This window comes from Pelophylax lessonae, assembly GCF_965119305.1.
Source record: "Pelophylax lessonae genome assembly, chromosome: 2".
NCBI lineage: Eukaryota > Metazoa > Chordata > Amphibia > Anura > Ranidae > Pelophylax > Pelophylax lessonae.
Window position 1 is genome coordinate 389195692 of NC_138769.1, and position 25979 is coordinate 389221670.

Sequence of the window (25979 nt, forward strand, 5' to 3'; positions counted from 1 at the left end):
CTGTCTGTATGTCTGAGACCATTAAACACTTAATTAAAACAAGAGTCATAAAGAGACAAAGAGAAAAGGAAAGAATTAATTAAGTCAATCTCTTACCAATCGCTCTAGAGACAGACAGGCTTCCATTAACTCTCCATGCCCCAAACCAGACCACGCAACCTCCCAAGGCCTCTATGCGATGTTTTTCATCCTTTGGACACACAAAGACAGAGATATGAACTATCAAAATCCTTGCATAACATGTAAGAAGAATAATCATAGACCTTATAGGCCTAAAATTATAGGCTAGTTTATTTTAGTATTTCAAACGTCTTATAAGACTTAACTAGGTTCCCAACCAGTATCTTTACTTTTTAGCAATTAAAAAAAATTACAAAACTTGTCCTAGAGACTGTTTTTCCTAATGTCCAATTGAGAGAGAGTTTTGAGAGAACATTTTGCTTCTGCAAATGTGGCATGCAATCTTAGCGCAGTCTAGGTCTAGAGCAGGGTCCGAGACGGTTCCCTCTCTGATTGCTTGACTGCTTCTCTCTCAATAAAGGGTCAGATATCATCATCATTAGATCATCATTATATAAATCTTTGTTATAGCACTCTACCAATCAACTTACTCAAGTGTAGGGAACATTTGCAATTTGATATAGATCCTATCTCGGATGACAAATATTCTGATATTCTAAATATTGCACTAAAGGTATTACTATAAACTACACAGAAACTGAGACAATTATTTATTATCCATAAAACCTATCATGCTCCACAAAAACTGTTGAGATGGCATAGAAGAGACTTGCCCTTGTGTGCTAGATGCACATTAGACACAGGTACGATGATCCACATGCCCCAAGCTTTTTCAATATTGGACATTAATCTTATCACTATTACCACCTTCTATCTACCACTATCTTATCTACTATCACCACCATTTTTTCAATTAATCTACAACCTGATCCTAAGTTATGTGTGTTGGGATGGTTGGATGAGGAGCAATACACGCCATGTGTGCATATTGCTGTTACCCACTTATTATTTATAAAACGTAAGCTTATCGTGCAAAAAATTATTTTCACCTGGCGATCCAGCTTCCTGTCCTGGCTCACTGTACTCTATGGAGAAGCAGCATAGTATACCTCCCACTATCGATAACATAGGAGAAATATGTTCTGTACTTCACCAAGGGTAATTGAGCAGGGCTGGTAACACTGCAGAGAGCTCAGAGTCAGGAGTTCACTGGATTTCTGGCAGGATCAACAGGTACCTTTTTTATGTTTTGCGGTTATCTAACAGGTATGTAATACACTTTCAATATTTAAAAGACCAAAAGGGAGGAGTTAGGAGGGGTTTGCTGTTAGGGGTTACAAACATTTTAAAGTTATATTATTCAACAATCTTAATATTCATTCTTGAGGTAAATATTACTCTTAACCACTTAAAGACCAGCCGCCGAAGATATACTGCGGCAGGCTGGCTCTCCTGTGCAAAGCGGCGGCTCGCGGGAGCGGGCGTGCACCGCCGGTGGCATGATCGCGCGCCTGCTCTCTAGCCCTGCAGCTAAGCAACGGGTCCAGGAACCCGGTGATCGCTGCAGGGACTGACAGAAGGCGGTGTGCCGTTGTAAACACGGCACACCGCTCATCTGGCACTGATTGAAACGGGGCTCCTGTGGAGCCCCGTTTCCATCCACCAAGTCTGGCCCCCACACAGTTAGAATCACCCCCTAGGGTACACATTCAACCCTTTGATCAACCCTGTTGTTAACCCCTTCCCTGCCAGTGTCATTACAGTAACAGTGCATATTTTTAACACTGATTACTGTCGTAATGTCACTGGTCCCCCCAAAAGTGTAAAAAATGTCAGTTAGGGGTCCGATCTGTCCGCCGCAATGTCGCAGTAAAGAAAATAAATAAAAATGACAAAAAACTTTCCCCTAGTTTGTAGACGCCATAACTTTAGCGCAAACCAATCAAAATACATCTATTGGGATTTTTTTTTACCAAAAATATGTGGCAAATAAATTGGCCAAAAACGATAAAAAAAATGTTTTTTTTTATTTTTTTTATTTTATTTGGAATGGTATATAGCAGAAAGTAAAAAATACTGCTTTTTTTCAAAATTTTTGCCCTTTTTTTGTTTATAGCACATAATCCTGAAGTGGTTAAGCAAGCATATCAGGGTGAAATTAAAGAAATCCATTATTTTTTTTTTTTTTTTACCTGTGTTAGACCCACTAAGAAGCTAGGAGACATTGTATGAGATCATGCTTTCGGAAAGGGCAGCAACTAAGCATCAGATTACCTCCAACCACTCAAAAAGGAAGGTGTTCTGTAGCCCCGATATAGGATGACAACACTACTCTTCCACAGATACAGTACAGTGAGTGAGCACTGTCACTATAAGACAGAAAGTGCTAAAGGTAAAGTTTTAGACTGGTGTCTGGACCCTTAAACGTATGACAAATTTCAGCATTCCAATAAGTTATAAATGCTATATTTAATCTGAAGGGAGGGTCATGTTTGTTGGTAAATGCTCGCTAGCAAATTATAGAAGGGTTTACAACAGGGGTTTATCAGATACTTCCCCTAGCACAGGACTAGCATGCATGTGTAAACCTATGACCCTAGTGATGAAAGGCATTTTATTTTTCCCACACATTTGATATGTTTATGTAGTAAATGTGATATAAGAAACTGAACTGTGAGAACATTACCTCTCTGTCTGGTTTATGTGGCTTCATAAGTTCCACTGCTTGTCCCCTCCGCACCAACATTACTTGGGAGTCTCCCAGCCAAGCCACATGCAACATGTTGCCACGGATAAAGGTCACCACACCTGTTGTACCACAACGGAGATTCTAGATAAGAAAAATATATACAAATGGCAATTATTAGGCAGTTACATTACAGACTCTAGGAAGAGGCGAGTAATAACTTTTCAATAGATCGTTAGAGTGTAAGGGCACTAAATATAAGGAAAGAAAAAAAGTTATATGGAAATGTCCACTTCTTTGAAAAAAAAAATGTTTTCAACAAATTATTTTTAATGTGAGGTACCTGTAGATTAAAAATGCAGCAAAGGATGTTTCTTACAGAGGATTTACAGTCTTAAAAAGAACAGTTCCGTGACAACATATTATAAAAAATCCTGTGCGCCGCTATGTAATAACAAAAGAAACCCAATGTGTCCAAATATGTGAATAGCACACACCTACCACACACATATATGCATGTAGAGTGACCTACTTCCTCCAATAATCTAGTAGTGACCAAGTGAATGATTTAAAATGATGATACTGATGATAACAATTCATGCATGAAAATACGTAAATACAAAATGTAAACAATTATACAACAAACAATATGTAGTGACAGCAATTGTCAAAAGCGACATAAAATATACAATATAATGTCCTTAGCGTTGTGACACTAACAGTCCACAGTAGTATGTATATACAGCTAAGTGTTCTTCTTATCACACTCCACTAGTTAATGCCAAACAACGTGCTCCACACAGTGTTGAAACCCTTCTACCTCGTGTACTCTCACCACAGATATTTGACCACACTCAATGATATGGTCCAACTGTGCATTTGCCCCACCAGAGGGGACTAAGGGTGATCCATCCAGATATCAGGGTAGCACAGACACTTCCTCCTCCTAGGTTACTTGCTCCTCCACACAGCCACCTGATAAACCAAAGTGATTTTTTTATTTGCAGACACTGTAAAGCCTGCCCGTATGTTTCTGTGGTGAAGGAGTTTACAAATCTTAGGGAATAACAGGAGAGGTCAGGGTGGTGTGTTTTTGGCTTTGTAGCAGGTCTCACGGAAGTTAGAAGTCAGTTGAAATATCGAGAGCTCTGGAGTTTTTAAAATTACGCTGCTTGTCTAGTGACCAGCCTGACAACAAAAAAATAAAGGAGGCGGGAAGAGCGCCACTTGAGTGCAAGATTAGGATTTATTATGACATAAATACGTAGTAACTTACATTAAAGTAAGGATAAAAGCATCTGTGAGGTCCAAAACGGTTCCACAATGGTGAGAGGGGTCCACACAATCCGGGGTGCCTCAGGTACAGAGTGCCAGACCAGCTGGCTGTGTGCGTCCGGGCGATCGGGGAGAAGCTCCCTCAGCCATCTTGCCAGTTTCCTGCCACTGACGTCAGATGCCTTCCAGTTCCCTCCACAGCCGCATCTTTCTGATCTCCCCGATTGCCCGGATGCACACAGCCAGCTGGTCTGGCGCTCTGTACCTGAGGCACCCCGGATTGTGTGGACCCCTCTCACCATCGTGGAACCGTTTTGGACCTGACAGACGCTTTTATCCTTACTTTAATGTAAGTTACTACGTATTTATGTCATAATAAATCATAATCTTGCCCTCAAGTGGCGCTCTTCCCTCCTCCTTTATCCGTTTAGAGTTGACTTCACTCTGTTTGAATGAGCTGACCCTGAGCTGCGGACCACCCTTGTATTGCCTCTAAGAACTGTCAGAAATTTGCACATGGACTCTTAATCCCCCCCTGTGCAAACTGTTTTTGCCCCACCTGTGTAAATCAACACTTATCTGCCATTGTTTCAGCTTATATATATATGAACTCTTTGACCTTTGACCTCTGAGCGCCTAAACCAGTCTCAGCCTGACAAGAATGACGCTTAAAAGAGTTCCACCACATGTGCATGCAAGCCAAATGCATCACATTGATTAGAAAATGCTCACAAAGTAAAAAAGAAAACAAATATCCAGCATTTCCTGGCAGCCCAGTGACTTCCTGATGAATGTAACAGAATTGCAGCCATGCTAGCTCTAATCTCTCCAACCTACTGTATCTATGACTATTAAAGTGTATGTACAGCCAAAACATTTTTTATAGTTTTAGATGGAGTAGTGAAGGTTTAGAACCTCTGTCAGGTTTTCACTGTTTTGTGTCCCTGGTGGGGAGATGTCACCACTCTATAACAAGGAGTGAAGAATTGTCCAATGGAGGTTTTTGCTCTCTCTGGTGACAACAAAGAGGGACATTTCCTAACTTTGTAGAGATTTCTTATCACTTTCTGTTGCTTTTCTTGAACCGTATGTAAAGAGAATTCTCTCCAACAGGACATAAACAGCAAAAAAAAAAAAAAACTGACAGGAGTTTAAACCCTTTGAACTCTATTCAATATTAAAAAGACGTTTGGGCTATACATACACTTTAAACATAACAGCACCCTAGACCAGGTCTGTCTCTTTTAGTTTAGCCTGCAATTATTATGAAATACCAAGTACAAATTACCAATTGAAAGCCCATAGTTACTGCAATTACAAAAATGTCAGCATACTCCTAAAAATTGGTCAAATCAGCTCAGTTTGGGATGAGAAAGGAAACAATTACTGCTTTTTCCCAATCAGCAAATGCATGCAGGTGTCAGATAAAAAAAAACGGGACACCTTTCTCACTGGAACAACTTCTTTGGATACAGTTGGTGTGGCACAAAGCTTATCATCTTTGAGTATAGTGACAGCTTGATGCTGTTTTGTTTCAGCCCAATGTCACCTTGAGCTTGCTGTCACTGTGATAGATATTGCTGTGTCACGCGCACATCTGCTCCAATCTCAGAGAATATTGCTCGTGCATGGAATAATTTACCATCCATTCCCCGCCTCATTCTATCTGCTTCATTCTCTCTCCTGCCAGTTATATTGCTTCATGCACAGCACTTGAAAGCAAGAAATCATAAAGCCATTTAGTTCTAGTCAAGGATATGCATTTCTTCTGAACCCACATATTGTATACCTGTGCCTAGATGAAAAATGAGTTGGCATTTACCAGGAGTACCTTTTCTAAATCAATTTCCCCCCACTTAGCCATGAAATATGGGTCAGCTGGGAAAGAATAAAGTAGATTGCGGAATGCTGCAAAGTGCCCATTATGGCAATAATAGCTATACTCTACACTAAGCTACCCATGGGATGTTTTACAATGATGAAATAAACTGTTTGGATGATTTCATAAACAAGTTAAAAGATGTGCAGGGTAGATAATAATTTACATTTACTGTCCCAATTTGAACTTATGAAAAAAATAATAATCTTAAGGCAAGCAAATATGAGGACCTGTGGAGGTTAGGTAGGTAAATCTATATTACCGTTTATAACACCGGGCAAACAGCTACAGAATAAATGCATTTAAAGGTGATGCTTTAACTGTTATAGAGTTTGGATTCCCATTTCTAAGATTACTTAAATTATTTCAACTAATTGATTTAATTAATTTAAGATTAAGAATTTAAGAAAAGATCCTTGCCAGCGCTTTTTTTTCTCTGCTGTAGCTAAGCAAGACCTTCAAGTCTTTCCCAATACCCAGCTTGTGACTGGACAATAAAATAAGAAGAAGCAGACCGAAGAGCACATCTCTCCTGTTATTCTGCTTTCTCCTTTTATCACCAAGCTCCTTGGCCTCCAATACAACTGAATCATTGTGCCAATCTGCCCTCCCCCAGTCTGAGCTCTGCAGTACATGGACTGCTAAAAGTGGTTACCAAGAAAAATCCAGGTAATTACACTGCTGGCATTAAAAAAAAAAAAAAAATGTATAAAAGTTTACATTGCTGAGCAGAGCTGCATTATTTTTGTGTACTACAGCTGTCCGGCCAGCTCACTACTTGCACAAGGGCTGAGGGCTCTAGAGAGGAGTAATGATTCCTGGGATGTTTTCAGAAGGTTTTGTAGAGCACGCTACCCACACCTCCCACCAGCAATAATCTGCCTTTATTAAAAAGATTTTTAAACAGAATATGGACAGCGCACAGTGATGGTATGTGTAAGAGATAACCCATGAGCAGCAGGCAAAAGGGAAAGGAGAACTAGTTTATTAACAGTTAAAAGTTAAAATAAAGAAGTGCAAGTGGTTACCACACAGTCCTAGATAACAATTAGGATGCTGAGAAAGGTCCTATAATGACACTCAAGACCGACCAATTGCCACTCTTTTGAATCAGGATGTTGGGACCCTTGGATGGATTGGAGATCCTCTATGGAGCAAGGAGTGAATCCAGGCAGGACGACGCCAGCACGTGTACCGGCCGCTGCGCTTCTGTTTAAAACTCTTTGCATTCACATCCCATGCTGGGGACTGGCGGCACTGAGTGTTTTATGCAATTAAAGTAACCACTGGTTTAGTCAAATTGCCATAGGGGGTTTTTTGGGTTGCAAGCGCCTGGACTATATATAAATTTTAACTTCATTAAACCGAGCAGCCCAGTAATGACATTATTGGGTCTCAAATAAAGTATAGGAAACAAAAAAGTTTAATTTGACATTTTAATTATGGTATGAGGGAGGGAGTAAGTAAAACTTAAGCAGACTAAACTTTAGGTTACAATTGTTTATTTTGTTTTAACCTGGACACAAACAACTGCCTACCAAATAACAAATGGGCAACAAACTACACCCACGCAATTCCAAAAGCCCCCTGTTTTTTCCCCTTTTACACCAGAATAACATTCCTCTCAAAAAATTTAAAAAATGTGATTATTCATTTGGTTAATGCAGCCAGATCCTGCACCCCAGTTCTTTGGAAATCCTCTTCACCTCCTACTACAAGACAATGGTTCTGTTGAGTTCATGATATAGAACTTTTGGAAAATAATACTAATTTCAAAAAAAGGTATATCCAATAATTTTCATAAAAAGGTATATCCATTAAATTTCATGATATATGGTCAACTGGAGGGACTTTTCCCATTCTGAAGATTACATCCAAACCCTGACGAATTCTTCCCCCTCCATTTCCGGGAGCCCTTAATGAAAAAATAGGTTTACATTCTTAGACACTTATATGATATCTTTATAAATTGGGATCAATTATTTTTCCTGGTTGGTTCAGGAATTTCTATTTCTAACATTCATCCCCCCCCCTTTTATTTCCCCTACCTTTAACTAAATGTTATTTTTTTATGTATGTTATATTACTTTTTGCATGGAACCGAACGGTTTGGCTCGCTTTTGTGCTTTTGCACTGCTGGTACCGCATGGTATGGTGTAGGAACGGTTCGGTACGGTACGGTACGGCGGCGCTTTTGCAATGCATGGAACTGAACAGTACGGCTCTCAAAAACAGTACCACCTCGATTGTGGTTCCAAGAGGTACCATACCCGGTACCATATCCCACAATCCTTTGCATGCAGTCACTACTAGCCACTGATTGGTCAGAGAATCCCATCCACTTAACTTTAGTACTACTTTAGTGGAAAAGCAAACCATACCGTACCGTACCAAACTGTTGCAACACCGTACCATGCGGTACCAGCAGTGGAAAAGCAAACGGGGCCAAGCAGGGCCGAGTAGAGCCGAGCCGGTACTTGCAGTGAAAAAGTGCCATATGTAACACATTGTTCCTTGTGTACTCACAAGTCATGTTGTGTTAGTTACGATAATACATATATTACTATTGTTTGTCACAAATACCTCTACCGATTTTTTTCCTTACAGCTCGAACAGGCAGCCCCTTGGTAACGCTCTGTTCTGGGCCAAATACAGCTGATTTCCGGCGTGACTGTGTTGTCTTCCTCCAGTTCCAAAGCAGCTGATTACTGACGTGGCTGTGACGTCTCTACGTACGTTTCGGTACATCAAGCGTAGCTAGGAGCCACCAGAGAAATCGGCCCTTGATGGGGCGGAGGTCAGTAAATGCTACTGGATGGTCTGTTGGCTCCAGAAGTGGTCTGCTGTGCATTTAGTGTGCTGTAAGAAGTCATTCTGTTTGGGCCATCTGTTTCTGGATTTGGAGAAGAGTGAAATCAAAGCAGTGGATGGACTACATGTCCGAGGAGTATGTTGTTAGAGATTGCCCCTTCCATATAACGGACCCTCACAGCAGGAGCTGTTAATGATCTAGAACTCTGCATTCCAATATGAGTCACTGCCTTCGGATGAATGTTGGAGCAAGGGTGGACCCCGAATCTTACCTTAACAACAGAGGATATTGACATTTGGTCACTTCAGATTACAGGATTTTCAAAAGCGGGTAAGAAAGGCTTGCATCCATTCGTCAATTTTGTTGTGACTTTAAGAATTGGTTTCAGAAAATAGTCTTCATTTCTTATCTAGGGAACCAATCCCCCTTTTTTTTTTTAGATCCTAGAGTGTATTTCATCTTATATTCTGGGCATCACCTTTTGGGACTATCTCAGTGTAATCCATTCAGTTCATTTACCAATTCTAGACTTTTCACTCCATTTCAAGACTTGCAGGGGCTTGATTATTCCAGTTGATTCAGACCAATGATTGATGGCATGTGTTTTAATGGTGGGATGGGGGGTTGCTCAAATCTGCTCTTATGGCATTTACATTGTGGAATTTATTTCAAATTTTTTTCAATAAATACAATATAAATTTACTACCAGCAAGTTCTTTTGTCTCTCCTAATTAACTGCTTTGTTGCCTGGGTTTAGTCTCTATCCCTTGGTTAAATGTTCTTTTTTGACTATAGGTCGTTTGGTTTACAGCAGGACACCACAAAAGCAGTTTAGACACTGGATAGTCGATTTATACAAAGCCCCCATTTTTTTTCTTTTTTTGCTTTAATGGAATAGGCCTGAGTCACCGTCTGTCTGAGATGGTGGCCGAAGAAGCAGCCAGCCCTTTCCTTGGTCCGTCCGTAACCACAAAAAGCGAGTCTGACCTCTGAAAAGACTCAGTAGCTGCCAGATACACCCGAATCACACAAACCACATCCAAAGGTATTGTAAGCTGGGAACAGGTAGTGGGTGCAAAGCTCCCTGGGATAAGCAGTCTTTCAAGCACAGATACCAAATCCAGAGAGGTAGTGACAAACAGTGCAGTGTTTATTGGTGCTATATACAAGTCTATATACAGGTGCTGTACAGTGCTTTAAGGAAAAACAAGCAGGAGAAATAATAACAAAACAAAAACCTAGCCGTGTCCCGGCGCTTACTACACACAAAGCAGGCCCTTACTAATAGGCTAAGCAAGCCTACAGCTTGTCAGCTTCCAAATACACACTCTGATAGTTTTACCAACCTTCTGCTCTCATAGACAAGCGTTGTCTGAATTTCCCAGGCTGAGAGAGCACTGGCTGTCTGTCTCAGGTGAGTTTAAATTGCCTTGGGGAGAGGACCAAGATCCAAACTGGATTATGGATCAGCGATCCCTAAAGGTATATGAGAGGTGCCTGGGGGATAGGCCTTTTCCCGGCTCTCTCTGGGACGCTCTGCTACATATACCCCCCTTGTTTCAACACCAGGGTTGGAACACCTGTGGCCCAACAGGAGTGGACAAGGGACAGGGCATCTACATTCCCCATCTCAACACCTGGTCTGTGTTTTACAGTGAAGGAATAATCTTGTAGAGCCAAAAACGACCGGTTCACCCGTCTATTAGTCTCCTTCTTTTGGGCCATCCATTTCAGAGGAGCATGGTCAGTTATCAAATCAAACTGGCGCCCTAACAGATAGTATCTTAGCGCGTCCAAGGCCCACTTTATGGCCAAACATTCCTTTTCAATGACTGCATACTTTCTCTCGTGTTCATTAAGCTTTCTGCTCAGGTACACCACAGGGTGTTCTTTCCCATTGTGTACCTGTGACAATACTGCCCCAATACCTACATCAGACACATCCGTCTGAACCAAGAAATCCTTTGAGAAAAAAGGGGAGTACAACACTGGCTGTGCACAAAGAGCCTTCTTTAAGACTTGGAAAGACTCCTCTGCTATTGGGGACCATTTCACCATTACTGATTCTTTCCCTTTCGTAAGGTCAGTCAGTGGGGCAGCTAGAGTTGCAAAATTCGGGATAAACCTCCTATAGTACCCTGCAATCCCAAGAAAGGCTCTGACCTGCTTCTTTTTTGCAGGGCGTGGCCATTCTTGTATTGCTTCTACTTTGTTTAACTGCGGTTTAATGACGCCACGACTCATAGTGCAGCCCAAATACCAACTGACTGGTAGCGCCAAAAGAAAAGATGGCGTTTGTGACCCCAGAGGGTTAATTTCGGGACAAAAAAATGCCTTTTGGGTTGCAAAATGCCCCTGCGACATTTCAGAGGGCCATGGACAGGACTTTTCCCGGCTCTCTCTGGGACGCTCTGCTACAGTATGCAAAGCAAATTCCTTGGGATGAGCCGGCTTGGGACACAAGGAAGGCAACACAATGTTATCATTCAAATGAAACGTGCTGGATAATCTAGATCAAGTGGTCCCCCCTGCCCAGACTGCATCTACGCGCTAGGTTGGCCATGACATAGCCTCATAGACAGAGGCTGGCCCTCAAGTTAAACTTCTCCCAGGGTCGCAGACCACCAAGCTAGGGTCTGAGGCACTGCGGACCCTTGTCCGACAGTTCCCCTACTTCAGTGGTGAGGAGTTCTGTCTAGAGTGTTACCTGCAGAATGGAAGGGTAAATACAGCCCCCCTCTCCCATTTTGGTGGCTTTCTTTGGGGTGGACGCGGGTAACCTCCAGGGAAGGTCAGACCTGCCTGCAAGCTGAGAACAGTCCATGGGCATAGCCAGGTGTTTTTTTGTTCTGCCTAGTCCCACTCCTGGAGCAGGCAATATAACCCACTAGCTATGATTTATTGAGCGCTGTGTCCGTCAAACGAAATAAATCTCATATTTCTTAAAAAAAAAAGGTGCATATAAAAGTAAAAAAAAAAAAAAAAAAAAACACAACACCTACGCATTTATGTAGCATCATATACAGTCAGCTCCATAAATATTGGGACATCAACACAATTCTAATCTTTTTGGCTCTATACACCACCACAATGGATTTGAAATGAAACAAACAAGATGTGCTTTAACTGCATACTTTCAGCTTTAATTTGAGGGTATTTACATCCAAATCAGGTGAAAGGTGTAGCAATTACAACAGTTTGTATATCTGCCTCCTACTTTTTAAAGGGACCAAAAGTAATGGGACAATTGGCTGCTCAGCTGTTCCATGGCCAGGTGTGTGTTATTCCATCATTATCCTATTTACAAGGAGCAGATAATAGGTCCAGAGTTAATTTCAAGTGTGCTATTTGCATTTGGAATTTTGTTGCTGTCAACTCTCAATATGAGATCCAAAGAGCTGCCACCATCAGTGAAGTAAGCCATCATTAGGCTGAAAAAACAAAACAAACCCATCAGAGAGATAGCAAAAACATTAGGGGTAGCCAAATCAACTGTTGGGAACATCCTTAAAAAGACAGAACGCACTGGTGAGCTCAGCAACACCAAAAGACCCGGAAGACCATGGAAAACAAACTGTGGTGGATGACCAAAGAATTATTTTCCTAGTGAAGAAAACGGAATTTTTGTAAAATCTTACCTGTAAAATTCCTTTCTCTGAGTCCTCCGACAGTCGCCGCCTCTTCATATTCGTCACATATGGGGTATTAGACTTTGCTCCGAAGGAGTAGCTAGGCAACAGAATATGTTAACAATAAAGCTTTAACATATCCCACCCTCAAGGGGTGGTCCCCTCAGTCAATACCCTCCTACTTCCTGCAACCATATCTCAGTTTTAGTGGAATAGCAGTAGAGTATACATTCAAACCCCAAAAGAGGGGCGGGGGCGGCGACTGTCGGAGGACTCAGAGAAAGGAATTTTACAGGTAAGATTTTACAAAAATTCCGTTTTCTCTTACGTCCTCCGACAGTCGCCGCCTCTTCATATTCGTCACATATGGGGACGTCCCAAACAGTGCAAACATGAGGGGTGGGAAACGCATCCGCGCCGAAAGGCAACGCAGTCTCCACATCAAAGAAAGGAACCTTACCAAAGGAAGGAAACCAGCTGGGCAACAGCAAAAATAAGTGCTCAACAGGAGCAACAACCCAGGAAAAGACAAAAAAACCAGGGAATACAAAGATATCCCAACAGCCAGGAGTCCCCAACAAGGGACCCTATGGAACAGCCGCACTAAGAACCTTGCGGCCAAAGGAAGCATCCGCCGATGCCTGAACATCTACTTTGTAGAATTTTGTGAAAGTGTGCACGGTCGACCAGGTCGCCGCCTTACACACCTGGGCTACAGAAGCCCCATGACGGCAGGCCCAAGACGTACTCAGTGATCTAGTAGAGTGCGCCTTCACAGGCACAGGGGGAACCTTCCCCTGCAAGGCATAGGCCTGTTCAATGGTCTGCCTGATCCATTTGGCGATGGTAGAGGCCGAAGCCGCCATGCCCTTCCGAGGACCCTCTGGAAGAACAAACAAGGAGTCCGTCTTACGAAAAGACTCAGTCGATTTAAGGTAAACCCTAATCGCCCGAACAACATCCAGAGAGTGCAATCTCACCTCCTTTGGATGTTTAGGCTTCGTGCACAACGAAGGCAAAACAATATCCTCGTTAAGATGGAATTCCGAAACTCGTTTCGGCAGAAAAGAAGGATTAGGTCGCAAGACCACCTTATCCAAATGAACAACCAGGTACGGAGACTTGCAGGACAAAGCCGCCAGTTCCGACACTCTGCGAGCCGAAGTGATCGCCACCAAAAAGGCGACCTTTTTGGACAACAGAGACAACGAGATCTCCCTGATCTGTTCAAAAGGAGCACGTTGTAACACAGAAAGAACTAGATTCAAGTCCCAGGGGGGCAAAGGATCCCTCCTAGGAGGAACCAGATGCCGCACACCCTGAATAAAAGTGCCAACCAAGGAGTTGGAAGCCACGGGACGTTGAAACAGAACGGCCAGCGCAGACACCTGACCCTTTATCGTGGCCAGCGCCAAACGCTGATCGACACCCGTCTGAAGGAAAGACAGCACACGGGAAACCGAGTACGTGCGGGGTGAAAACCCCCTGGACTCACACCAGGCCAAATAGGCCTTCCAAGTACGGTAATAAACCTTTCCCGAGGAAGACTTCCTCGCGTTGATCAAGGTATGAACGACCTCTGGAGAGAGACCCTTCTCCTTCAGGACCTCGGTCTCAACAGCCAGGCCGTCAAAGCCAGCGACTGTAAAGCAGGATGGTAAATCGGTCCTTGAGACAGTAGATCGTCTCGAAGAGGCAGACGCCAGGGGGCGTCGACCGCCAGATTCACGAGGTCTGCGTACCAGGACCGGCGAGGCCAGTCCGGTGCCACAAGAATCACCGTGCTGCGTTCCGAGTGTAACCTGCGAAGGAACCTGGACAGCAACTGAATCGGTGGAAAAGCGTACATCAGCCTGTACTGACGCCACGGGGCCACTAACGCGTCCGACGCGTCTGCCCGAGGGTCGCGCGTCCTTGCCACGAACCTCTTCACCTTGTAGTTGAGGCGAGACGCGAACAGGTCCACATCTGGAAGACCCCACTTCGCGCACAACATCTGGAAGACAGCCGGATGGAGAGACCATTCCCCCTGATCCAGGGTCTGGCGACTCAGATAGTCCGCCTGCCAGTTCTCCACTCCCGGAATGTGAACCGCCGTTATCGCCGGGACATGAGTCTCGGCCCAAGACAGAATGTCGGCCACTTCTCGAGCCGCTCGGGCACTCCTGGTGCCCCCTTGGTGGTTGATGTATGCCACCGCCGTGGCATTGTCCGTCTGCACCCGAACCGGGCAGCCCTGCAGCCGGTCCGTCCAGCGATGAAGACAGAGCCTTATCGCACGCAATTCCAGAATGTTGATCGGGAGGGAAGACTCCCCCTCCGACCAGGTCCCCTGGGCGGACAGAACGCCCAGAACACCACCCCAGCCCGACAGGCTGGCATCCGTAGTGATTATCGTCCACGAGATCGGACGAAACGACTTGCCCCCGGACACCAACGGGGACTGGAGCCACCACAGAAGGTTTACCCTGGTGCGATGACTCAACGAGATCTGAAGATCCAGAGATTGAGGTCGCCCGTCCCACTTGGACAGGATCTCCGCCTGGAGACCCCGCGTGTGAAACTGAGCGAAAGGAATCGCCTCGAAGGCCGAGACCATCAATCCCAGACATCTCATACACGTCGGCAGAGACGAGTGTGGAACGTCCCTGAGGGACCTGACTTCCTCCTGAAGAGTCCTGAGCTTGTCTTCCGGCAGGAAGACCTTCGCCTGCACCGAGTCCAGTATCATTCCCAGATAGGGAAGACGAACCGACGGACTCAGTGTCGACTTTGGAACATTTATCGTCCAACCAAACTCCTGCAGAGTTTGCATTGTGACAGACAGGTCCTTCTCCAGACCCTGACTGGTCGCAGACCGAATCAGAATGTCGTCCAGATACCCCAGGACAGAAATGCCCTGGGCCCTCAAGAATGCCAGAACCGGTGCAAGCACCTTGGTGAAGACCCGCGGAGCCGAGGCGAGCCCAAAGGGCAACGCCACGAACTGGTAGTGATCCTCCGCAATGGTAAATCGAAGGTATCTCTGATGCCCCTCGAATATGGGGATGTGAAGGTACGCATCCTTCAAATCGATGGAGGCCATGAATTCCCCCGGAACCAGGGCAGCCACCACCGAGCGCAGGGACTCCATGCGGAACTTGCGAACCCGCACAGAGCGGTTCAGAGCTTTCAAGTCCAGAATCGGACGAACCTTGCCCTCCTTCCTGGGCACGGTGAACAGATTGGAATAAAACCCCCGAAATCTGTCCCGATGAGGCACCGGAACCACCACACCCTGAGCCCTCAGGTCCCGCACCGCCAGGTGCAGATCCCGCAGGCGCTCTGGAGACAGTTGTAGATTTGAGGGAAAAAATCTGCTCTCCGGCCGAGAGAGAAACTCGATCTTGTAACCAGATCGAACGATTTCCAGAACCCATCTGTCCCGCACACGGGCCAACCAGGGCTGAAGAAAACCGAGCAAGCGTCCCCCCACCCCAAAACTGGGTGAGGGCGCCCCTTCAGGCCGAACTGTTATGGGCCGCAGGTCCGGATTGGCCGGACTTCTGTTTCCCAGACCAGGGCTTCTTCTGAGAACCTTGGCCTTTGAACGGTTTGCCCTTGTAGTGCGGCCGAAAGGCACGAAAGGACCCCTGAGGGGGCCGAAAATGCGCATGCTTCTTCCCAGAAGCCCCCTTAGCCTTGGGGAAATGGGGCAAGAGAGTGCTCTTACCCCCCCTGATCCCCTTAATCAACACATCCAGGGACTCCCCAAAAAGGCGAGACCCATCATAAGGCAGATTGGCTAAGGTTTTACGTGAAGATTGGTCCACCGACCAACATTTCAACCAAACCAGGCGGCGAGACAACACCGCCACGCTGTGCACACGTGCAGCCAACGGAATCAGGTCCAGGTCCGCATCACACAGATACATGACACCCTGGTGGATCTGATCCACCATATCCAGGGTCGCCGGCGAGGCCGAATCGGCCACTAGGACGCGCCTAAGCATCTGCGTCCAACTTGCGATCGCCTGGGCCGCCATGAGAGAAGCAAACAGAGCCTTAAGCATAGAACCCGTAACAGAATAAGTATGACGGGCAAGAGACTCCAGTCTCCTATCCGTGGCATCACGGAAAACAGGGGAACCCTCTGCAGGAATCGCAGTGGCTTTGTTCAAAACCGCAATAGCATGATCCACTGGTGGAGGCACACACCACCGTTCATCAGTGGCAGGCGAGAAAGGATAACGCAGCTTGAATTTACTCGGTACCGCAAAAGGTTTGCGCAGATCGCGCCATTGATCCTTAACAGCGCGCTGAAAATCAGCATTGCAGGGAAAAACCTGCGGCGTCCTGCGTTTTCTCTGCGTCCCATAAGCCGCCAAGGCAGCGGGAGGACACACTTCGTCCTGCAAACGCAGCGTTTGCTTAATGGAAGCAATCAACTCATCCATGATTGCAAGCTCTTCAGGCGAGCCAGGGGGAGAATTATCGACCCCCTCAACTTCAGCCTCCACCTCAGACCCCACTAGATCAAGAGAGGAGCGGGACCTCGATAAGGGGGTCCCTGCCAGAACAGCCCCATCACCTTCACCCTCAGAATCAGAGGACAGAGCAACTCTGGGCCGTTTAGTAGATTGAGCAGCCACCAGCATTTGCACCTGGGCAGCAAGGCCAGCCACAATAGTGGCTAAATCCCCCCCTGGGGGGGAAACAGCGGTCCCCTGGCTTTCCACCAATACTGTGGGAAACTTGCCCTCCTGAGAATCCATTGCCCCTGTATGCCAGACAACCAAGGGTTAACTGCCCCCTTTTAGCAAGCGCGGCAAGCGCAGCCCACCGCACCACACTCAGGCACAATGAGACCCCCACAGGGAATATACAGACTGAATACAGGCAATGGCAAACAGGAATAGAAGGATAAAACCTGAGGAGACCCCGCTGCTGCCTCGATCGGTGTTCCAGGAAAGAGGAAGTGATGCTGCCAGGGCGCTCTATGTAAGCCTATGGAGGCTACAAGAAAATGGCCGCCGTGCATGTAAACCATGCGGCCGGAGCGGGCGCCGGTAAAATGGCGTCGTTTGGCGCCGAAATCGCCGCTCCATAGTGCATAAAAACACACACAAGCTTATCCCATTATATGGATACATGTTAGATCGCCGCAGCGATCGCTGTATATGCCCCAACATGCCATAAAAACATGCCCCACAGCACACAGCTTCCCACACTGCCCAGCCTGACACACACAGTGTCACACAGCTCCCCCCCCCCTTGCAGCCCACAGCATGCAGCCGAGAGATAGGGAGACAAGCAGTGTGAATAAAGGCAGGTTACACAGTCCCAGACTGAGACCCCCCCCAGACAGACAGGTCCCCACATAGATACACTTACCTCACATGGCGTGGGGAACCCGCACAGGCGAACAAGCCGCTGCACATGAGGCAGGGAGAGTCGCAATTCAAGACGCACACAATGGCGGTTAAGAAACCGCACAGCGTCCGGTGAGGTAGCCACCTCACCAATCATCCCTGCACCGAACAGGGATGGGTCGTTCACCGTGCCAGGAGCGTTACCTGGCTGAACGCTCGATGGCAGACTGGGAAGCCACTGACCCACGACCTGCGATCAGGGGGATCAGCCCGAGACCCAGTCCGCATGATCCTCTTCGTCCGAAGAACTAACTAATGCTGACCAAAACAACAGCTAAGTAAAGGTAGAGAAAAAAACTCAAACAAAATATTAAAAAGAAGAAAGAGTCTGGGACAAAAAGTCCCAGCACAGAGAGAGCCAGCCACTCCTGACAAGCTAGACATTAAAACTGAGATATGGTTGCAGGAAGTAGGAGGGTATTGACTGAGGGGACCACCCCTTGAGGGTGGGATATGTTAAAGCTTTATTGTTAACATATTCTGTTGCCTAGCTACTCCTTCGGAGCAAAGTCTAATACCCCATATGTGACGAATATGAAGAGGCGGCGACTGTCGGAGGACGTAAGAGAAAACACTCTTCACAACAGTTGGCCAGATCAAGAACACTCTCCAGGAGGTAGGTGTATGTGTGTCAAAGTCAACAATCAAGAGGACACTTCACCAGAGTGAATACAGAGGGTTCACCACATGATGTAAACCACTGGTGAGCCTCAAAAACAGGAAGGCCAGATTAGAGTTTGCCAAACAACATCTAAAAAAGCCTTCACAGTTCTGGAACAACATCCTATGGACAGATGAGACCAAGATCAACTTGTACCAGAGTGATGGGAAGAGAAGAGTATGGAGAAGGGAAGGAACTGCTCATGATCCAAAGCATACCACCTCATCAGTGAAGCATGGTGGTTGTAGTGTCATGGTGTGGGCATGTATGGCTGCCAATGGCACTGGTTCTCTTGTATTTATTGATGATGTGACTGCTGACGAAAGCAGCAGGATGAATTCTGAAGTGTTTCGGGGAATATTATCTGCTCATATTCAGCCAAATGCTTCAGAACTCATTGGACGGCGCTTCATAGTGCAGATGGACAATGACCCGAAGCATACTGCAAAAGCAACCAAAGAGTTTTTTTAAAGGGAAAGAAGTGGAAAGTTATGCTGTGGCCAAGTCAATCACCTGACCTGAATCCGATTGAGCTTGCTGAAGATAAAACTGAAGGGAAAATGCCCCAAGAACAAGCAGGAACTGAAGACAGTTGCAGTAAAGGCCTGGCAGAGCATCACCAGGGATGAAACCCAGTGTCTGGTGATGTATATGCGTTCCAGACTTCAGGCAGTAATTGACTGCAAAGTATCTGCAAACAAGTACACTAAAAGTGAAAGTTTGATTTATGATTGTTAATCTATCCCATTACTTTTGGTCCCTTAAAAAGTGGGAGGCACATATACAAACTGTTGTAATTCCTACACATTTCACCTGATTTGGATGTAAATACCCTCAAATTAAAGCTGAAAGTCTGCAGTTAAAGCACATCTTGTTTGTTTCATTTCAAATCCATTGTGGTGGTGTGCCAAAAAGATTGTAATTGTCGATGTCCCAATATTTATGAACCTGACTGTACATTCACCCCCTGCCCCACAGATTCAGTACATATAAAACTGTACTTTGAGCCCAGCTAGGACTGACATAATTTACAAACTTTTGAACGACAAGTCCTGCTAGCAAACATCAAATTATATTGTAAGTACAGTATTATTCACCCTTAAAAAGGCTAGATGCAATTGGCCTTGTGGGTCTTTCCAGGGAAACTAGTACACATCGTTCTTGAATAAGAACATAGAATAATACTGTATATCCACCTAACATGCTTAGTAGGCAGACACCTCCAATGATGAATGCAGCAACATTGAGGTTTGTTTAAACACAGTTCCAGGGAATAACCAAAACATATAGAGGAGATTTGGAGGCACGCAACAGAAACAGCCAGGATGGTGCAATATTGTCACGCACAATAGTCAGTCTGGGGTGCAGTGAAGAAAATCAGGGGGGGGGGGGGGTTCTATCTCAACATGTGCTGTTGCCCATAACAGTTTATTAGATTCTATATTTAATTTTTTCCTTTTTTTTTCAGGTAGTTTAGAAAATAAAAATGTAAAAGATAATTGGCTGTGCTCCAGTTGAGACAAGGTTGATACAAAGTTGGTCTCAGATACTTTTATTTATTAATTTCCCCCAGTTTCTGTAAACCATGTTTCTTTGAGTTTCTCCTGGGATCCTGCAAGTACTGGTTCACATTTATGCGGGTGGTTCCTGCAACCACCCACACAGAAAAACGCAGAAGATGCGTACGGGTACCATTAATCCTAATCGCACACACTGGAAATCACAGCAGCTGCTTCCCGCACTAGGAACCGAACTGTACTTGCAGTTTACGTGTGTGTGGGCTGCTAACTCAAAAATGGAGCAGGGACCTTTTCCCTTCATTTTCAGGAGGAACGACAGCCCATTTAAATTAATAGGCTGCCATGCCTGTGCAAAATGCAGCTTGCAGAGCCGCACAAGTGTGAACCAGGCCTAAAGGGTTATTTAGACAGGATGATATTGGGACAATTTTTTGAAGGAAATTTAGAATGGATACTACAATGGCTTGTAGCTGCCTTTTTAAATCAGGGTTTCTTCCAGAAAAGTACATATCTAAAGTGCACCAAAAGGTGCGGGATACTTAATATTCATCACTCGCCGATCCCCCAAACCAGCAGGGTCCATACATGCATTCTTACTCAATCCTATGAAGAGTTAGTCTGAAGTATGAGCTTATGCTCTCGAGCTGCAGCCCCAAAGTTTCACAAGATGAGTGCCAAGCCAAATGTATATTGTGTGTAAGGTAATAAACAGATTTGAAAAAAAATCTACTTCAAACAGGCATTTCTTCCTATAATTTATCATATTTTAAAAATAGAATTTTTGTTAGAACTTACCGTAAAACATTTTTCTCTTCGTCCTCCGACAGTCGCAGCCTCTCATTAAGCCTTTACGAGTGGGTAATAGCGCCCTCTGCAGGAGCAAGCTAGGCAGTTTGAAAGGTTAATAAACAACTTTCTACACTTAGACACATCTCCAGGGGGCCGTCCCTCAGCCATTATCCTGACACAGTTACTACTGTCCTTCAGTTTTGCAGCAAGCAGTACCGGAAGGCAACAACCCCAAAATCCAAAGAAGAGGGGTGGGGGCTGCGACTGTCGGAGGACTCAGAGAAAAGAGTTTTACGGTAAGTTCTTACAAAAACTCTATTTTCTCTTACATCCTCTGATAGTTGCAGCCTCTCATTAAGCCTTCACGAGTGGGACGTCCCAAAGCAGTGCAGGTGTGAGGGGTGGGAAGACGCAACCTACCAAAAAGGCAACGTATCAAACAGACCAGAAAAAATAACGGAACCAACAGGGCAACAAAAGCTCAACAGGAGCTAACCCAGAAGAAGAAAAGAACCCCACCAGAAAGAGACCGAAAAAAAAACGTCACATCAAGTATGTAAAATCTTGTAAAAGTGTGCACAGATGACCAGGTAGCCACTTTGCACACCTGAGCCACAGAAGCCTGATGGCGAAACGCCCAAGAGGCACTGACAGCTTTAGTTGAATGTGCCCTGACAGAGAAAGGAGGAACCTGACCCTTGATTGAATAGGCCTGAACAATTGTCTGTCTGATCCATTTAGAAATGCACACCTTCCAGGTGTGATGGTAAATTTTTCTAGAGGTAGCTTTCTAAGCCTTCAATAAGGTAGGAATGACAGCACTTGGGAGACCCTTTGTCTCTCAAGACTTGGCTTTCAATAGCCACGCCATCAAAGCCAGAGACTGTAAAGCAGGATGGAAGATCGGTCCTTGAGACAGTAGATCGTCTCTCAGCGGAAGCCGCCAGGGAGGCTCGACGACCATCTGCACGATGTCTGTGTACCAAGACCGACGACGTGGCCAGTCTGGGGCCACCAGAATGACCTGCAGGCCACGAACCTTCCCACTTTTTTGTTGAGACGGGGCGCGAACAGATCCACGTCCAAAGTCCCCCACCGGGCACACAGGAGGCGAAACACCTATGGATGCAGGGACCAATCTCCCTGGTCCAGGGTCTGGCGCCTCAGGAATGTGAACAGCCGAAAACACCGGAACGTACGTCTCGGCCCAAGACAGAATCTTGGCCACCCGAGCACTCTTGGTGCCCCCTTGGCGATTGATGTAAGCTACCGCCGTGGCGTTGTCTGTCTGAACCCAAACCGGGCAACCCTGAAGCCGAGTTTTCCAATGGAACAAGGAGAGCTTTATCGCTCAGAGCTCCAAGACGTTGATTGGTTGATTGAAGGAGGCCTCCTCCGCCGACCACAACCCTTGGGCCCAAAGTGAGTCCAGAACTCCACCCCAGCCCAACAGACTGGCATCTGTGGTGAGCACTGGCCACAGCAGAGGCCGAAAGGACTTGCCCTGTGATAGAGTTAGCGACAGGAGCTACCACAAAAGATCCGATCTTGCGTGGAGGCTCAGAAAAATCCTCCTGTCAACGACTGAGGCGTTCTGTCCCACGTGGCAAGAATCTCTGCTTGCAGAGTTCTCGTGTGAAATTGAGCAAATGGGATGGCCTGAAAGGCCAAAACCATCAGACCCAGAGACCACATACAGGCCCTTAGAGAGGAGAGATTGTTGTCCCTGAGGGATCTGATCTCGCCCTGCAAGATCCAGAGTTTGTCCTCTGGGAGAAAGACTTTTGCCTGAGCGGGGTCCAGGACCATCCACAGGTAATTGAGATGAACTGAAGGGGTCAGAGCCGACTTCTAAAAGTTGATGGTCCACCCGAACTCCTAGAGCGTCTGAACCATGACCGACAGATCGCTTGTCAAGGTTGCACACAAGCTCGCCCTTAACAGGAGGTCATCCAGATAACCGAAGACCACAATCCCCTTTAAACGCAGCAAAGCCAGCAGCGGAGCCAAAACTTCGGTGAATACCCTGGGAGCCGAAGTGAGACCGAAAGGTAACGCCACAAACTGATAATGCTCCTCCGTCACTGTGAAGCGGAGATACCGCTGATGACCTTCGTATATAGTAATGTGCAGATATGCATCCTTTAGGTCGATGGAGGCCAAGAAATACCCTGGACTCAACGATGCCACCACCGATCAGATGGATTCCATCCAGAACTTCTGTACCCTCGCAAAGCGGTTCAGAGACTTTAGGTCCAGAATTGGACGCACTTTGCTCTCTTTTCTGGGCATCGTGAACAGATTGGAATAAAAACCGCGAAACCTGTCCCGCGGAGGGACTGGCACAATGACTCCTTGGGTGAGAAGATCTTGCAACGCCCCCTTGAGATTTCTCAAACGATCAGGAGTCAGATAGGGATTTGATGTAAAGAACCAGTCTGAGGGGCAAGATCGAAACTCAATCTTGTACCCTGAACGAATCAGTTAGTGAACCCACTTGTCCTGAATTCGGGACGACCAGGGTTCCTGAAAGCAATGCAGACGTCCCCCACCCCTGAAAAGGGTGAGGGCGTCACTTCAGAAGGAGGCGGACTGGGTAGCCGAACCAGCCTGACTGGCCTTGGGCTTACCGGACCATGGTTTCTTGTGACCACCTGAGGTCTTGAAGGATTTTCCTTTATCCTGTGCCCCGAAGGGACCCACGATGAGCCTTGAAAGAAGGACCCCGCCTAGCATGGGGAGCTTTCCCCTTAGAGGCTTTTGACAAAAGGGTACTCTTACGCCTTGTATGCTCCTTGATCAACTCATCCAGAGTGTCCCCAAAAAGACGACTACCCACATAAGAGACATCAGACACAGTCTTTTTGGAAAGCGTGGTCAGCCGACCAACTCTTCAGCCAAATAATGCGGCGGATCGCAACCCCAACCGCAGACAACCATGCGACTAAAGGAGCCTCGTCCAAGGCCGCATCACACAGGTACATCACGGCCTGGGTCACTTGATCCACCATATCAAGGGCAGCCGGAGAGGCCGACTCCGCCACCAAGGTGCACCAAGCTTGAGAGACCATCACCGAAGTAAACACAGGTTTGAGCAGGGAGCCTGCCACCAAATACATGTGGTGGGAGTCCTCCACGGGCATCAAGGTGGATTTATTCAACCTAGAAACAGTGTGGTCCACCTTAGGTGACACCGTCCAACGATTGTCTACAGGATCCACAAATGGATAACGGTATTTAAACCGCTTAGGCACCACCATACATATTGGCCTAAATTAATGAAGAAATTTGATTTTTTTAAATTTTTTTATCGGGTATGTTTTAAAGGAGGAGAAAGTAAAAAAAAAAAATATTGATTTTTTTTTTTTAAATGTTGGTCTTTTTTTTTTTTTTATAGTGATCAAATCTCACCAAAAGAAAGCTCTATTTGTGGGACAAAAATTACAAATTTTATTTGATTACAGCGTATCATGGTCGCGCAATTTTCAGTTAAAGTAACGCAGTACCATTTCACAAAAAGTTGCCTGGTCATGTCATGAAAGGGGAGGGGGGTGTAAATCTACCGGAGGTCAAGCAGTTAACATTCAAAGTTCACCCTATAAACCAGTCGTTTTCGAACTGTGACCCACAGGCTGGATTCAGATTTTTGGTTGCTTTTATCACAGACACCAATAATGTGGCACCATTTTTTCAACGGACACTAACTGTTGGGCATATATCCTCCCACTGACAACAACATTGGGGGCACTACTTCTTTCACTGGCACCGATGTGGCATAATACTTCCACTGATTTAAATGATGAAATGCTATTCCTCCCAATGACACCAACAAAGAGGCACTGTTCTCTGTGTGATACCAATGATGAGGCACTAGCCTTCCCACTGGCACGCATCATACCAATGACAGGGCACTATTCCTCCCAGGGACACTGTTCCCTTCCACTTACACCAACTATGGGGCAATATTCCTTTCACTGACACCAATGATGGGGCACTATTCCTCCTTCCACTGGCCACAGGTACTATGTAATCATTTTACTTCTGCTGACCACCAAGCCTGAGGCATTGTTTACTCCTACTGATGCTGGGGCGTGTTTTACTCCCACTGGCCACAGTTTGCCCCTACCAAAAGTCTGAAGGATAGTAAATTGGCCATTTGTTTAGAATGTTTGGAGACTCCCACTCTAATGCTGGCCATAGATGGGTAGACTTTTGGACAAAAATTCTTAGGAAAAGAATGTTCTAAGAAAGTTTGTTTTTCTAATCATTAGTGGGTACAATAGACATTTGTTTTCAACCTCAGGGGCAATTAAAATAGAAGGAGCAGGATGGAATTTTTTTCTCGAATGAATGATTTTCTAACAGTGTATGTGGTTTTCATTCGGTAAAGTCCCTTCATTCTAAAATCAAATGTTAAAAGCAATCAAAATTATTCGAATGGCAATCTAATGTTCTGAGAATTTTCATTCAAATTTGTCTAAGACTTTTCCTAAAACATTTCATTTGAAATTCTATCCATCTATTGCCAACTTACACTTTTAACCTTTGTTAGGACAGTGTTCTATGTTAGGACAGTGTTCTAATCTAGTTACAATTGATAATAGATCTGCCTGCACAATAAAGACAGGGTTAATTATGACAAACACAGCTGCCCAGCTTTCCTTGCTGGAGGGTCCAGCATCCTGAGTACAGCATCATAAAAGGTAAGCTGCAATTTGAATTTTTATTTTTAAGCAATGCTATGTGAATGGGGACATGTAAAATATATGTTAATCTTAGGACTGCAAAATTGGAAATACACTATGATTTTCCATGAATCACATTCAGACAGCTACTTAAAAATAATTTAGGCATTTTAACCCACAGCAGAACCAATGAACAAAATAGCCATAGAGGCGTGCAAGTAGTTGGTGGTGCTTATTTGTGGTCTTCAGTGGTTGAAATCAAACCCAAATCTCTGGGTTGGAAAATCAATATTTGGTTTTTTTTTTCTAAAACTGATTCACAATCTGCTTTCCAAACTATATTGCTAAAAGTGTTATGTGTTGTGTGCAAGGATTCCTGAAGTAACTCATCTTGCTCACCCAGCAAAAAATTAAAGCCCCTGAACTTTGCCCCTGCGGAGTTGAAAGTAGTAATCCTAAACATTTATATCTCGGCCAATGGGCATCCGAATACGATGAAGACTCTTTACAGTCATTACAATTATTTTATTTTCAATGCAATATATAGTCAATGATTTTTGTTATTTGATCAGTATTCCTTTAACTTTTTTTATTTAGAGGTACACATCAGG

The 25979-nt window shown here is 45.4% G+C and overlaps 1 protein-coding gene across 1 annotated transcript in view; it reads right to left on the reverse strand.

Annotated features, from left to right (window-relative positions):
• Window positions 1–25979, reverse strand: part of PPM1E (protein phosphatase, Mg2+/Mn2+ dependent 1E) — a 445597-nt gene that overhangs the window by 46156 nt on the left and 373462 nt on the right. Inside the window, exons 5-6 of the mRNA XM_082244830.1 lie at window positions 2708–2851; window positions 97–190 (exon numbers count right to left, since the gene is read on the reverse strand). Of these exons, the coding sequence (XP_082100956.1) occupies window positions 97–190; window positions 2708–2851 (238 nt within the window). The remainder of the gene's footprint in view (window positions 1–96; window positions 191–2707; window positions 2852–25979) is intronic.